A 16,959-nucleotide genomic window follows, 5' to 3' on the forward strand; every position below is an offset into this window, starting at 1 on the left:
CCCTCCTTGCTCTTTTTATACATCTCAGCGACTGGCATTTTTCCTATACCCACTGGAAAGCAAGGATAAAAGCCTTTCAGTAACCTTTCCAGTATCACTAAAATAAATACAGTGGGCCTGATTCTCCTTTCTCTTAGCCCAGTTTTACAGGGCTGTGACCCCACAGACTTCAATGGCATTAGTACGTATCCAAATCCAAGTAAATGGAATAAAGAATCCAGTCCCACAGTTGAACCTTTAGTGAGAACAACTGTTTTTCATGCTACCTTTTTCTCCTTATTTTTCTACTCCACTTTTCTTTCTGTTATGTGGGGAACATGCTGTAGAACCAACATGCAGCTATAACAATGTCATTGGCAGCCACTTCAAATGTGTTTTTCAGCATTACAAGAAAGTAAGTAGTATTTTAATGAATGCGATATGTTTCAAAGCCAGTTTTTATATCCTTGCTCTAACCATTATGATTACTCACAGAGTTATAAAAATGCCTTGGGTTTTATCCTTTAAAACAGGATGCATACTTAAAAAAAAAAACCCGCAATGACCTTTAACTTAGTTATTTGCAGCTGACTTCTGATATTCTTGCCCATATTGAATTGTACCTTAATTCCATGAGTTGCCCTATTGAAGTCAAGGGGACCACTCCGGGAACAAAGTGCTATGTAACAGGAGTAAGATCGGTGGAAGCTAGCCCTTGGTTGGTACAGCCTGAGAGCTTGAAGAGACACACCACAACCCTGTACTTGGGTAAATTCAGAGTAATTCCACTGATGTTACACTAGTGCAAATGAGAACAGAATTTGTCCCATTGTCTTTACATATGCATCATTAGAAAGCACAATCCATTCATCCATTCCTTAAAAACAGGCATGCATGCTAATTAATTTCCACAGAAAAGTTAGCAGAGATACTATTCCCCGGGCCATGCTCTCTTCAAGGCAAGTGCTCTTTTTATTGAGTTAAAAGTATATCAGCTAGCTCAGTCCAGCAGAGTCTCTTGCATCTTTTATCCACAATGCTTTGCCATGGATCTCTCTCTCTAGGGGTGAGCAGTCACTACAATTCTAGCTGCTCTATTTCTTTGCTTCCAAAGATTACTCACAGGATTTTGATTCTATATCAAACGATAAGCAGAAGTGTTTGGGTCAGTTCAAAGCTATCCATTGCTCAGTGGTCCCTAGCTTTCTGGTGAGTTCACATCAAAAGCAGAAAAATAGAAGCCCATGGCAAATGGCAGAGCAGACAACCAGTACATATCTCCATTGCCTAGATCTCATATTGCAGCTTGATTGAATTCACTTGCAAACATTTCACATCTAGTCTGATTTTATTATGTATTTTAAATAGAAATGATCATAGTCTCAAATTGAATATAAGCAAGTCCTCTTATCCAAAATAAAAGCAAAAAGGAAGTTGCATATGTACGCTGAACCTAAAATGTTTTAATTAGAGCTGGTTGAAATTTTTCTATTGAAAAATCTTCCCATTAGAAAATGTAGTTTTCACTGAATTTCATGTTTTCTGTGAGGAAAATGTTGACATCAATAATAATTTTCAATTTACTGATCACACCTGACCCCCCAACTCCCAGCCCCTGCCCTCCAAACTCTCAGCCCAGCCCACACTCCTTGCCATGCCCCCCTGCACCCTACATCCCCTGCCTGGCCCCCAGAAACCCCCTCACCTTTCCAGATGAGCTCCTCATCCACACAGTGGCAACACCTCTACAGCCCAGATGTGGTGGTGTTCAAACAGCTGGAGCAGGGCCTGGGTACCAGAGTCTATGGGGGCCAGATACGGAGCAGTAGGTGCAGGCTGGGCACTGGCATGGAGCCTGGTGGATCACTGCACTTGTGGCTGAAGTCCTGGCAGCCCTTGCGTTGCTACCAGGACCAGCCCAAGCCACCCAGCATCTGAGCCACGGTTGCAGTTGTGATCTTACCCACACCGGGGGGTGATGAGCAGCTGGGGAGTGGGTCGGAGCACTTCCCTGACAGCAAGGCTGGGGACCGCGTCCTGCTCCTCAGAGCACCAGCTGGCAGCTACTCCTCATCCCCGGCCAACCCCTCCAATCTGCCATTCTCAGAAATCTGCTTCCCAAAGCAGCTGCCTAGTCTGCCTATAGCTAGAGTGGCCTCCGCTCATCACCATAGTATTTGAGCACCTCCCAATGACTAACAGATTTCATCCTCAACACACTCGCCTGATCGCCGTTTTACAGATGAGGAACTGAGGCACAGGGTAGATTAAGTGATTTACCCAAGATCACAAAGGAACCCTGTAACAGAGCTAGGAATTTAACCCAGGCCTCCCAACTCCCAGTATAGTGCTTCATCCACTAAACCAGATTTTCAATGCCTTCTGTTCCCACTGATTGCCTTTCGTGAACCCCCTGGAGGTCGTGAGTGACTGACTGAGAAATACTGCTCTAGATTGTCCCTCCTATTCATATCCCATGACCAGTCACCTGATCCACCGAGCTATTGCACTACTACCACAAAAATCCTTTACATTTTGAGCCAATTTACTCCTGTAAAACTCTCATTCATGCAAATGAATAAATTTGTTCTTCACATTAAACACTGGCAATTCGGCCTTGCTTTTATGCAGCATATGTTTTCTGCCATTTACATAGAAGTGACACAGATTGAATTTCTTTGTATAGCTTCTAGAATCACACCAGATCAGTTGCAAGTGGTCAAAAAAAAAATATCAGTAGGTATACAGAAATACTAGCCACCAAATATATGGAGTTTAGATTCCAGAAAGACCACATCAAGAGAGCATACTGGATGATGTTTGGTTTTAATTTGAGAAGCATTGAATATCCAGTTATTTAGTTCTGAATATGGGCCACATTGAGAGTCAGGCTACATATCCAGGCAGGGTAGAAAGAGGGAACAAGAACCTTGGATGGAGGCCTGTACAAGCACGTGGAGCTACTCACCTGTTCACTCCAGGTGGGCAGAGAGTTGGCAGAGTTTGCACTCCACCCCCTCAATTGCTGCCCAGAATAGCCGAGCTAGTGCATGGGTGGAGGCAGGCACTAGTTTATTAGTGGTATAGGCAACAATAAATTACTAGTACTGGGAACAAGGAAGAAGCAAGTGAGAGTCTCTGTGTCACACCCAAGGCTATCCCAGGGATGCTGCAACTTACACACCTTTCCTCTGCCCAAGACTGTGCCTAAAGGCACAATCGAACCTATAATTCTGCACTGCAGAGGATATTTAACAGGCCTTAAGGATACACTCAAAACTAGTCAGCTATCCCCTATTTTCAGTTAAAGTCTCTTTTTTAAAAAACAGACTGTATTGATTGTTGAATCTATAGATCACTTTTTCCAGTTGGATTTCAGACATCACTGATAAAAGTTCAAAGCAGCTAGTACTTCCCCTAAGAATGAGCTGTTTCAATATTGAATCATCCTGAGACTGAAAGAACAGGACAAAGTTCCAATGTGAATGTATTTTATTTTATGTGCAACCAAACTCTAGGGATGCCACAGCTCCCCTGCCCAGGGAAGCAAAAAGTTTCACTGTCAAATAATGAAAACTCAATTCTGGACCAATCAGAAGAGGGAAACAATAGATCCTGATTTCTGTATACACAGAGTAAGGCAGAGAACATCAAAGTTGCCTAAAGGGTTTGAAACCCATCTCCCATTAGAAATGAATGGGAACTGGCCATCCAGATATCCTAAGCAACTTTTAAAATCCAGCTGGAAATCCCAGTTATTAAGTTACAAAAAGATCTTCTCTCTTGTCCTGCAAAACTACAATACTTTGCCCACAAAAGATTTAAACTGTTCTGGGACTCCTTTTGAAACTTGTACCCAAGGTTTTTTTTCTGCCTCTAAAACTTAGAAAGTTGGCCTTAAACTTATTCACACACAGAGTGAAAAAATTATGCATTTATCACACTGGAAGCAGCAGCAGCACGCTTTGAACTATAGAAGTAGCAAAGTTTCATGTGTCCACACATTTCCTCCAAGTTTGGATGAGTTGTTAAGGGAAGCCTTAAAGGGAGCGTGGCATTGAGTAGAGTTATGTGATTCTTGCCGGGTTTGGTTCACAATGGGTTTTTAATCAATTGTAGTTCATGTCATTTAACCCTGAGTCTCAGGTTCAGCTGAATTTAATACTGTGAAGGGGAAATCCAAGACAAAACAGTGCATATAGTTAAGCTCTGCATTATTGCACCTGGATTTTTAAGATTTCTCCATGGTTACTTTGACCCTGGAGGACCTACCATGTGATCACCAGTCACAACTATTATAATAAAACCAAAACAAAACAATGAAACTCATCCACAAGAGAAAGAAAAACTATGCATGTCCAAAGATAGGAAAAAGTTTGCTTTCCATTTCACCACAAGCTTCACAGGATCAAAATGTTTTTGCACAAAACTTCATTGTCATATCTAGCAGAGTTAAACATCATTTTAGTTGCAAGAGGTTCCCATAACTAAGCTCTCAGGAACCTGATTAGCTAGTTTTGAGCTGCTGTTATATCAAATGTGAAAGAAGCTCAAAAACCATCCTAACTAGAAATTTCCTGGAGGTTCAAGGACAGAACTAGTGGTTGTGTGTCACAGCTTTGTTAGTCTTCTGAGCAAGCAACCATTTTCACTATACTGTAATTAACAAAGCGAGAGAGTGGGATGCAGCATTAAACTAGTTTTTGTTTGGGGGCTGTGTTGTCAGCATTGTTTATTGCAATGAAGGGGACATCAGAACATGGTGGGGGGAAGGCAATGTTAACAAGAGGTACTATAGGACACGCATCAGCAGGGGAGAGCACTAGAGGGGGAGAGAAACCCCATGATTTACTGTCCAGTTAGGAAATTTTTCTCCAGCTGGAAATTTCTGAAAAAAATTCAAGTAACTTAGAAAAGCAGGTGGATTTTATTCACCTGATTCACTTGGCATCAGATGTTTCCTCCCATATTAGCCAGCTAGGAGGCAGTGGCATTGGAACAATTTTTATAGTGTGGGTGTTGAAAGCCATTGAGCAAAACTGTAAACCCTGTATATGATAGAAACCATTTCAAGCCAGGGGGTGCTGCCACTCCCCCAGCATCCCTAGCTCCAACACCCCTGCTAGGAGATGAGAAATTTTGACCCAGAGTTTTTGAGAAGAGAGAGGAGTCACCTGTTCACCCTGCTTTCTCTTTGCTCATTCTTGACAAATTCCCACAATGTTTACCGTGTGAAGATAAAGGCCAGAAATTTCAAGCGAAGAAACCTTCCTGACCAGGTCCTTTTCTCACCAGGTGGACAAATGTGGAGGACATCTTTGTGTGACTGGAATGTTGACAGAGTGTTTTTAATTGCCATGATGGAGAGTAAAACTTCCAGGGAAGTCTAAACTAAGGACCAAATTTCCAGGAACAGTTAAGAGCCAAATATAGCAGTGGTGTCAATTTACACACAGGGTCCAAACTGGTGAAAAAAAATGGGTAATATCCCTTCCCTCCACCTCTAACCTCTTCTTCTTCCCCTATTTTCTTATTTCTCCCTTCTCCTTTTTTCTCGCCTGCATTTAGATCCAAGATACAGACCTTCCCCAGTAGAACAAAGTACTCAGGTCCAAATCTTAATAGGTGACAACCTTAATTCAAATTAGACATGACAGTTCTAATTTAGATATTGAAGAGAACTACAGCAAAAGTAATACTCTTATCTTAAAAGAAACCAAGAGGCATGAGAGCAGTTGCTATACTTCAGAATATGCAGTGATAGGGTCACACAGAGGGCGAGTATTTGAAACTGGTTTTGTTATTTTACGGTTTTTGGAGCTCGGAATATCACGTATGATGTTGGGGTAATGAGGAATGACATGCATAATCTCTCCTCAGTTTGGGCTGTGCCCAATGTTCAAATTTACTCAGAACTTCAAATCTGAACCCCACCCAAACCAAACTATTATATTCTTTCCAGCCCTGTCTCCCTTTGGGTTTCATTGAATCTATAATAAGAAATTCTCTTTGGAAGCCAAGACTGAAACCCATGGAGGCCACTGGACTGATCTCTCTCTCTTTTTTCAACAACCATATGAACAGATAGATTTTGAAAATGATGGTATAAAGGCATTTTGTAAAACTTAGAACATATGGATTGAATAAGGTAAAAGCATTACAGTAGGGTCAGACACATATGCTCCATTGGATTGTCTGGGATTGGGAATGGGTCAGTTTACAACAAATATGTAAATATTTTCATACTTGCCTCAAATCTAAAGAAGTCGTGAGGGGTGGGGGGAAAGGACCGGATATTTCTACACTGATATTCCCCAACAGTCATCTTCAGAGCTAATGCATCATGAGAATACCTGACCTGCCATTCACAGCTCCGCTAGAAGCCATTCAGGGGTCACTCAATAGCATTCTGATCCCTCGTTAAATTTGCCATGCTGGCAGATAAAACTAACCAACAACTTTTTGTTTGCAAACTGTGTAAATTTGATATAGTATTATTAAGAGTCAATCCCAAACAATCCAATGGAGCAGATTTATCTCTCCCAGCTGTAATGCACTGAAAATCTCTCTGTTCATAAGCTTGTCAAAAAGAGACAAGCGAGAGAGATCAGTCTAGTTGCCTCCACGGGTACTCCATGAAACCGACAGTTAGACCTGTGTGAGTAATTGATTTTTTAGTTTGGTGGCTGAACAATAAATAAATAAATAAATAAAATAAAATAAAATAAAATAAAATAAAATCAATCATTTTGGGTTCACAGAAAAACAAATTTTTGCTTCAATGTTTTCATTGAAGTTGGAAAAAAATTAGTTTGGGGTCCAATCATAAAATCCTGAGGCAGGACCAAGTAAATCTAGACCATCCCTGACAGGTGTTTGTCTAACTGGTTTTTAAAAACCACCAGTGATGGGGATTCCATAGCCTCCTTTGGAAGCCTGTTCCAGAGACTAACTACCCTTATAGTTACAAAGTATTTCCTAATATCTAATCTAAATCTCTCTTGCTACCGATTAAACCCATTACTGTTTGTCCTACCTTCAGTGGACATGGAGGACAATTGACCCCTGTCCTCTTTATAACATATTTAACATATCTGAAGACCGTTATCACGTCCTTCACTGAATTTTCTTAAGATTAAACATGCCCAGGAGCACTGTCAGCCTTTTTGCCGCCCTAGGCGGTGGAAGGTCCCGCCCCCGAAATACTGGCCCCGACAGAGGTGGCGGCGGAAGGTCCCGCCCCCGAAATGCCACCCCCCGACAGAGGCAGCGGAAGGTCCCGCCCCCGAAATGCCGCTGACGATCGGGGCGGCTGAAGATCCAGCCACCACGGTCGCCGACCGCCTAGGTCGCCTAATGGGTTGCACCGGCCCTGAACATGCCCAGTTTTTTTAACCTTTCCTCATAAGTCAGGTTTTCTAAACCTTTTATCATTTTTGTTGCTCTCCTCTGGAATCTCTCCAATTTGTTCACATCGTTCCTAAAGTGTGGGGTCCAGAATTGGACACACTACTCCAGCTGAGGCCTCACCAGTGCCATGTAGAGCAGGATACATCACCTCCCACGTCTTATATACAAACACTCCTGTTAATACATCCCAGAACGACATTAGCCTTTTTTGCAACTGCATCACACTGTTGACTCGTATTCAATTTGTGTTCCACTATAACCCTCAAATCCTTTTCAGCAGTACTACCACCTACCCAGTTATTCCCCATTTTGTAATTGGGCATTTGATTTTTTTTTCCTTCCTATGTGTAGTACTTTGCACTTATCTTTACTGAATTTCATCTTGTTGATTTAAAACCAGTTCTCCAATTTGTCAAGGTTGTTTTGAATTCTAATCCTGTTCTCCAAAGTGCCTGCAACCTCTCCCAGCTTGGTGTCATCCACAGATTTTATAACTCTACTCTCCACTCCATTATGCACTCCAGTGAAAATATTAAATAGTAGTGGAACCAGGACTGACCCCTGCAGGACTCCTCTAGATACACCCTCCCAGTTTGGCAGCAAACCATTGATAACTACTCTTTGAGTATGTTTTTTCAACCAGTTGTGTACCCACCTTATAGTAATTTCATCCAGACCACATTTCTGTAGTTTGCTTACGAGAGTGTCATGTGGCACTGTATCAAAAGCCTTACTGAAACCAAAATAGATCACATCTACTTGTTTCTTCCTATCCACTAGGCCATTAAGTCTGTCAAAGGAGGAAATTAGGTTGGTTTGGCATGATTTGTTTTTGACAAATCCATGTTGGCTATTACTTAGAACCCTATTAACATCTAGGTGCTTACAAATGATTGCTTAGTCATTTGAAATGCTTGATTTCGTTTTGGGGTATGTTTTTTAAAATAAAAATAAAATCATGGTAAAACTCAAACCTAAAATGCACTTTGAATTGAATAAAAAAAAAAAAAAACCACCGCATTTCAAAATTTTCAAAATTAAATATTTTGATTTTTTCAGTTTGTTTGTTTTTTAAAATCAAAACTATTTGGTGAATACAAGCCATATTCACAAAATGTTTCAGTTGACCTGAATCTGCATTTCTCAGCTGAAAAAAGTTTTGGCTGAAAAATTTCTCCCAGCTCTACTGATGAATTTTAGAAACCTTTTCATTCTTCATGCATCGCTCTTGGTACTAAGATTTAGCAATGAAAGCCTTTGAGCAACTCCCAGACATGATATCAAGGCATAAAGTTGAATTCTCAGAGTCTTTAACTTTTAACTATAGCACCTTTGGATCTGGAACTTTCTTCCTTATTTCATCCAATGGCAGATGAGGCATGTTTCTATCATCAATAAAAAGAAACCCCCCCTGTCCTCTAACTTCCAAAATTGACACATGCCTGAGTTTAGGCCTGTAGCGCAAAACAGTTGAACATGCTGCTATAATTTGCCAAACAGACAAGACACTAAAAATCCTGAGACTTCATTCCCACGTGTGACAAAGATTCCCGAACACAGTGTTACACAAAGTACAAACCAACAGTTCTCCTTTCATTCCAGCAGTTCCCAGCATCCAAATGGCCAGCAATGAATTTTGTGCTACAGAAGCTGACTCACAGTGCGAAAGTGTTTAACCTATCCTTGTAATAAAAAGCTGTACAGCCAATCGGAGATAAGCATTAAAATAGAGGTCAGTGCCATGCTCAGGAAAACTGCAGATACAAAAAAGGTGCATGTGCATAATGAGGTTTTGGTAAAGTATCTCCTATCACCTCAATGCTACTTGCCAATATATATGTGTGTACACGAACGCTGTCTTATGTGTATGCTCGCTCCTTCTGCCTGAAATAATCACTGACATGAGAGTTCACTATCATGCAAACAACGGTGTATTGGATTAGATATTGGATTAGATATTGATACACTCTGTATTCTGGGTTAACGGAGTTAACAGTCAAACCAGAAAAGGAAACAAATGATAAAGGAAACAATTCTATCCATGCACTAGCATCTTGATCCTCCCCCAGGACTGACAAATGGAATACAGAAAAAGTGCAGGGCAATTTAATGGGCTGTTTGTGAATCGTCATATTAAAGTATCAAGGGTATCTGAATGAATGAAGCAAGACATATTTCTTTAAATCCAACAGCCAGAGCCCTCACCCCAGAAGTGCCTGTCTCTCAGAGGCCACTGGGGACATCATTCAGAACTTTCTGTTCAGAAACACACAACAACAAAATAACTTTCAGATTCATGCTCTTAGACTTTTTCTCTCTAGCCCCATGCACCTACAACAGAGCAACTCGGGGAGGGGAAAACTTATATTTATGGCTGGCTGAAAAATGTCCATTTAAAGGAAGCCTCAATGAAAAATGCGGGAAAATGGAAATTTTCACATTTTTCCATTTTCCACCTCTCTCTAATAACAATATTATTCAATGCTTTCTTGAGTAGGTCAGTGCTCACTGCATTTTTCACACTAACTCCTCTGCCTTCAGAACAAACTGCTCTACATTGCCACTGCGAAAGAAAGAACGAACAAACAAACCCACTGGATCATTAACAAACAAAGATACCCCTTTCTCAATGAGTATGCAGTGATTCATAGAATATGGCACTTGTTGTAAGTTACATACATACATAAACAGAATATATCCCAAAGGATCCAAGTCAATACTTGTTACCTAACCTTATCATCAACGGGGTCACTAGTCAGTCTTTTGTAGCACTATACAAACAGATGCAGTCCCTGAAATATGGCAGTTGGGAAAAATGCAAACAATATTTTGCAATCATAGATATCAGCTGAGTCATCACTAACAGTCATATCAACATCATCAATGAAGAGAAACCTCCACAGATGCAAAAAGATCAGAACAATCAGTCATGGTAAGAGTGTAAACTGGAAATTTCATTTTCACTTACCAATTTATGGGTGAGCCGAATGGTAATAAGAGGAGATCCTGACAGATTATGAGACAAGGTTGGTGGTGGCTCCACCTTCAGGGAAATAATATAGCTCATTGCAGAGATCATGTAGCCTTTATAAGCAGCAGCCTCGGTGATCCTTGGAAAGGAAGAGCAAAAAATATCAGGAAGTGGGTAAAAGAGCATTTTAGCATTTGTAGTTCATACTATTATGGGCTGATCTAAGTTTGGTCAGGAGAAAGTTACTCCTTCAATATGCGCCTGCTGCTCTGAATTCAGTGAGTTAGGCCATGTGCTAGGGCCAAGTTCCATGGATAGGCTGAAGGTCCAAATTGAAGGACCCTAGCTGAGTTGCAGAGGTGGAGCCCTGTCTGGTGAGCGGTGTATTAAATGCTGTCTCTGCCTGTTAAAGAAAAGTAAGAGCTGAAAATGCAAACCTGCTGGGTCAAATTCATCCCTAGTTTAACTTAAGTTAAATCAATGGAGTTGCACTACGGATCAGTGTGGCCTCTTGCCTCTGAACCAGTTACAAATTCAGTGTAACAACAAAGAATTAATCTGGTTTTTAGTTTAAAATGAGGAGGCCAGACCCTCAGCTGATGTAAAGCAGCACAGCTCCATGGAAGTCAATAAAACTATGCCAATTTACAACAGCTGGTGATCTGACCCTGTGTAGCAAAGATCAGAACACATTTAAGTCAAGTTTATTTCTTTTTGAGTTACACAGCTCAGCATTTAACTTACTTACCTCCTCCACTGGTCTCTCTCTGTGCTGGATTGTATGTATATAATAAAATTTATATAAATATAAAAATAAAATCAGTCAGAGCGCTCTACGTGCCTTGCCAGTGTGGACGGGTAGTGAGCTAGGGTGCCCAGGACTGCTTTAATGCAATGTAACTCGCAAGTGTAGCCAAGCCCTAAGAAGAGTTCATTTCAGACATTAACTGATGTCATCACATTGCACAGCTGGGTTGACTGAGACAGAAACTCATCTAGATTTGTAGGACATATGATCTAACTCTGTTCTATAACCTCTAATTGATATTAGCATAATTAGGGATTATTTCTGATCCCATTGCACTCAGTAGGAGTTTCATGCATACAACAGAGGGCAGAATTTGCACCTCAGAGTATGTACAGTTATAATCAGAGAAGGGCTCACAATGTGAAGTTTGGATCCAGATGTGTATCTGAATTTTGAGCTTGCCTTCCCAAAGTCTGGGAATATTTGGATCCAGGACTTTTGTATGCTGAATTGCCCAGTGTTCAAACATATTGACACCCAGTGCTTTAGTTCATCTCATATTACATCCCATCATTTAACTCAGTTCAGTATTTTGTAATGCTGCAATACAAGGCCCAGAGCAGTACTCTCATGAATCTGGATACATGTGAAAAAAACTAAAACACAAATAAGAATCTGGCATTTCTCTCCATAACGCCACATTCCCCAGAACCGCTGTCTAATACTAATGTATGTTACAGGATGAAGAGCCTGTAATCTGTCTGACTTCCATGGGTTACTCCAGATTTGCACCAATGTAGGACTGAGAGCAAAGTCAGGCTCAAAGCTTCTTTAGGTTTTGATTCCCTTCTTAAAGAACCAAAGTGACTCTTCCAGAGAGCTCTGGTTAGACGGTCTGAAAATAGAACAGTCATCTGGCAACAAAGCGCAAAAAAACGTCGATATGTGCCACAAGGATAATGAAATTCTGTCATGAAGAAGAAACCAGACAGACTGTAAATTATAGGTGCCCAAGTAGTCTGAGGCTAAAGAATCCTTAAAGGGTGTCTTTAAAACAACTACTCTGTGGAAAACATCATTAGGAAAGATTATTTTGGTGAGACTTAAGCCAGAAAGGTGCAATAGCAAAGCGCACCAAAGTAAAGAGAAGGGAGAAAGAATTGCACACTTATTATTTTTCAAGCATTCCTCAGATATCTGATACTTTGTTCCACAAAGGAAAACTGCCAAGCCAGCATTCCTTGGATTATTAAGTTTCAAAACAGGCCTCTGGACAGGCAAACCATCTAGAATGCCAGAGACATGATTCTGTAATACTAGATACACTGCAAATATTTCAGGTAGCCCAGGTTAATATTAGAAACCTAGAGGCCACTTTTAAACCAAACATTCCTTAAAAATTATGCGTTCAGGGCTGATCCTTCTCCCACTGAAATCAGTGGCAAATCTTCTATATGCTTCAATGGGAGTAAGAATGGGTCCTGGATTGTCATGTTCTCTCTCTGCAGGAGTTGAGACATGGAAGTATAGAACTACTCAATGTTCTTCAAAATGGCAAAATTGGCCCTGTTGTGTGGCCAGATCCCTGTGCAGGATCAGAGCCGAAGACTGATGATGATGAAATCATGAAAATGCCTCGGAACTCAGTGATTGTAGGCTGAAGGTATTTACATACTGTCTTTATCCTTGCTAATCTTTGACCTGTGAGTCAAGATTACATTAATTCTCTCTCTCTCTCTATGTGGGAGGTTAAAATTATGGTCTATTTCCCTTAATAAATTATAGTGAACATACATCTTGAAAAGCTAAACCCTCAAATTATTGCCTCTATTTCTTCATATCAGTAAGAAGTATTGCATGCTGCTGATATAATTCTTTCACACACTCCAGTAAACTACCTTTATTTATTTAATTTATTTTTTGCAGCAAGAAGGGTGTATGTTATTTTTTATAAAATTAAGCTGAGTAGGAAATCATACAATTCTTCTGTGATCATTTTAACATTGCTTCAGCATGATCATAAGTGGTCCTAATTTAGGGGTGTTCAAGTGGTTTCAGCAGGTTGCAATCTCCCCTCCCTGGCATATGGCTAGATAGGAAGAAGTCCCTGAAATAGACTGAAGCTGGAGTCCTGAAACTTTCTTCTGCTGTAGCAGGGAGTCCTGGCATGGGAAAGACAGAATCACTGCCCTAATCAGCAGAGATTTAAAAAATGACCAGCCTAAAAGGCAAATGTAATGATTGACAAGCACTGCCTTGCAAAATTCCCTAGGAAACTGGCTTTCTGAGATGTATATTGCTCCTAGTTTATTTGAACTTATCTGCTAATGATTTCATTGGCACAGTGTATAAAACAAAAAGGCTTTTGAGGTATTGTCTGATTTATTATTGCAAAATTAGTTTACAGGTTTATGGGACTAAAATTCATAGCACTTTTGGGGGAGAGAGAGAGGTTATATATTGCTGCATTATTTAAATACAAACAAACGTCACCTTTTTTTTGAGACAGCAGAAAAGAAACATAATTTAAGTTCCATATAAGGCATTAATTCAAGGATTAAATATATGAATCTGCAATATACATTTCTGATGGATCAGCCAAGTATGTAGCAGAAGAGGTTTAGAAGACAGACAGACAAATCACCGAAGAAAAGGTTTTATCCCCAGCAGGAAACACGTGTCTAACAAAGGGCTTTATTCCATGACTAAAGTCAATGGCTAAACTACAAGGGGAGCAGTGTCCAGGCCCATGATGTCTGATACACCAGTTGTAAAGAACAATCGTGCCCATCTGTGCTTAGTATGCCACTAAGGCCATCATAACACTACTACAGCATGGACAGTTCTAAGATCAGGGGATCGTTCGCTATGCCGCCCTCTCTCTTCTCCACCAGCTGGATAGGAAGCAGCAGCAGTGGCCTGGGCTGGAGCTGAGTGCAGAGCGAGCTGGGTCCCAGTCCCTGCCTCAGGCCAGCCATAGAGGAGACACACACCCGTGCCTGCCTCCACCCTTCTCCCCACCACCTCCCTGCCCTCCTCCAGGATGGGACCCCAACTCACTAGCCCCCCACAAGCAGCCACGGCCTCGGCAGGGAGGCAGAAGAGCCATGCTGACACAACTTTGCCCTCCTCCCCACCCCCAGCCTTTTCTGAATGATGCCCCTGCGTAGAATACTTACTTGGTGTCCATAGGGTTGATGTTCCGGAAGAAATGGTGCATGTTATGGTAAAAAAGGCCCACAATGGTAACCCAAGCTGTGAACAAAATCAACAGGAGAGATTATACTTCAGTGTGACAGCCCTGAGTGAGACGCTTTCCTCACCTAGGTATGAAACTCCATGTTAATTTAGAATCCTGACTTCTGCAAACCTTCACACCTTTACTTTAATGGGAATTCCAGTTGCTCCCATAAAGAAATTAGAAAGAAATCTGCAGTCTGCTGTGCAATGTTTGAAACAGATATCAGGATAGTGAAAGGAAGCCTGACATCTACACACCATGAAAGTATAGAGTTAAACTGTTAAATTAATCATTCATCCTTTATAAAGTCACCTCAGAACAAAAGGTAGCTGAGAGTGGCCATGTGACATACCAGAGCATCCAGGATGATTAGAGTAATCAGAAGGACTACTTGACTACTAGCAACATTCACTGGCATCTTAAGCTCATAAACACAGATGAGTAGTTTTTGTTTCTATTATTTGTTTGCTGTCTGCATATGAAGTATTTACAGCTTCTCCAACACTTTAGTGAAAAGACAGATGTCCATTTTACAAGTGTCAACCATGCAAGTGTCCTTTATTGTCTTGGTCTGATGGGTTCCAAGTATTTAGAATGTCAGTTGCTTAAGGTGGGATAATACATTTTAAAGGCTAGCTCATTTGAACAGCCTAGCAATGTGGCCTATTAGTTGAAAATGCCGTTAATAAGATTTTAGATGGTTTCTAACTCCCTAGAAGACGCAAATTAAAGGTTGTACAGTTTGGATTCAGTCCAAACCACTGGACACAATAATGTCCCATAAGAAAATGCCACATGGTGGAAGAAGCTGTGAGTGGTATGGGGAAAGGTCCTTTCATGTGGTATTTTTGTTATTTCAAGTTCCGTTGTGCTCTCAATAATTCAAGCTTCGCAGAACTCACAGAGAAATTGCAAGCATGAGCTCCCTGCCAGTGCAAGGAAACAAAGCTGTGATCATAAATCAGGTAACTCACATGTGGTGCGGAAATACTTCAGTAACTACTGTGCTATATAAAGTAATTAATTTTGTACACTGTATTGAAGAGGACCAACCTGCCCTTGCAGAAAAGTCTCTGGAGGAATCCCAGATGGTTCAAGGTTTGCTAAAGTCCCAACAGGCCACCCAGACTCTGAGCCCTTTTCCCTGAAACAATCCTGGCAGAGGTCCCCTTCTGAGGAACTGCTGAGTGGTCTCATTGCTAAGGGCCTGATCCAAACCCCACAGAAATTAATGAAAAATGACTTCAATGAGCTTTGGATTAAGTCCTGTTGTAACACACCTTCAGCTTGCTCCATTTGTTCTACTCCGCCATGACGGAGGAAGTGGGAAACAAACAGAGGGAAGGGGCTTGGCAAGTGGTCCCATTTGAACAAAGCACCTGAAATTTCAGTCCCTGAAGTAAGAGGAGAGAGGGCGGGGAGAAAAGATTTTGCACACTGCAGCCTCAAAATGAGCTTTAAAAAGTTAGGATGCTAGTGGATAAGGGAAGAGTGCTGGGCCACTGCTCTGCTTGCACAGCTGGAGGCAGGACGTAGGAACCTAATTTTGGTCAGTCTTGTTTAAAAAAAAATTTGGCCACATGTTGTGTTTGGCCCAAAAAAAGATCCTCACTTCTTTCCAACCCCAAACCTCGAGGTTATTAAAATCCAAACTCAGATCTGCAGTTGAATTTTGCCTTCTCGCCTTTTCTCCAATACCTATTGTATAGGTATTCCTGTCTCTTTCCTTCTTCTGCTATTTAGCTCTGTAACTTTACTCTTTCATTCCACCAGGTGTTTTGGGAAACTGTTAGCACAAAAGATGCTATGCAGAATAAGTTTATACTTTACTGAGGTAAGTAGTTGATTTGATATTAGAATTCCTTGGAAAACCACAAGTTCTGGCGGTTAGAAAGAGAAAACATTAGCTCCAGGAATTGAAGTTGCCTTGATGTAAAATAGTGCCAAGATTAAATAGTTGTAATATATATGACCTAGCTGTATTACTCGAGTTTTTAAAAACAAGAGGAAGTAACATTAAAACAGTACTGAAAATGCAGAGCTAACCAAAATCCCTTGTCCCCATGCAAGAGCATTTCTGGAGTGAGTGATTGTCAGGATTAGCTGCCACCATTCTACACCTCCCTTCAAATCTTGCCCTTACCTTTGTTATGAAAAGCTTCACTGGGGATAGAAATATAACTCCGTCCTTGTGATGGGAAGCGGTAGTGAGACAAATTCAAAGTGTGAGGAGGCATTTTGACCAAAGAGTAATCTGTACAATAACCCAAAACAAAAAATATGATAAAATCAATAACGTTTACAACCTAGTTGACCATAGAACTAGAGTTTGCTCTTTTAATAGCTACTGCAAATCTTGACTGTAAAACCCCAGCTGTTTGGGGGTGGGGGGGAAGAGAGTAATCCCACACTCCCATCAAGAATAAAATTGCTTTCAAGAAGTTCTGACTTCTTTATGAGTGGAAAAAGTAGTATATGAGGTGTTAATATACCATGGATCATTTGGCAGTGTGCACAAACTGAGCTTAACGAGGCACTGAGGTAAGAAAAATTGATTGATACCTCTCTTTTTTTCCCCCTGACATTTTAAAGACATTATTTTAGAATCTT

At 40.9% G+C, this 16,959-nt stretch overlaps 1 protein-coding gene across 5 annotated transcripts in view; it reads right to left on the bottom strand.

The window, feature by feature from the left end:
* ADGRD1 (adhesion G protein-coupled receptor D1) overlaps window positions 1-16,959 on the bottom strand; it is a 259,870-nt gene that overhangs the window by 194,300 nt on the left and 48,611 nt on the right. For all 5 annotated transcript variants that reach the window (XM_065568585.1, XM_065568582.1, XM_065568584.1 and 2 more), the window contains 3 exons: window positions 16,493-16,603; window positions 14,288-14,363; window positions 10,358-10,499 (listed from right to left, as the gene is read on the bottom strand). In XM_065568585.1, the coding sequence (XP_065424657.1) occupies window positions 10,358-10,499; window positions 14,288-14,363; window positions 16,493-16,603 (329 nt within the window). The remainder of the gene's footprint in view (window positions 1-10,357; window positions 10,500-14,287; window positions 14,364-16,492; window positions 16,604-16,959) is intronic.

Source organism: Chrysemys picta, chromosome 15 (genome assembly GCF_011386835.1).
Source record: "Chrysemys picta bellii isolate R12L10 chromosome 15, ASM1138683v2, whole genome shotgun sequence".
Lineage (NCBI taxonomy): Eukaryota > Metazoa > Chordata > Testudines > Emydidae > Chrysemys > Chrysemys picta.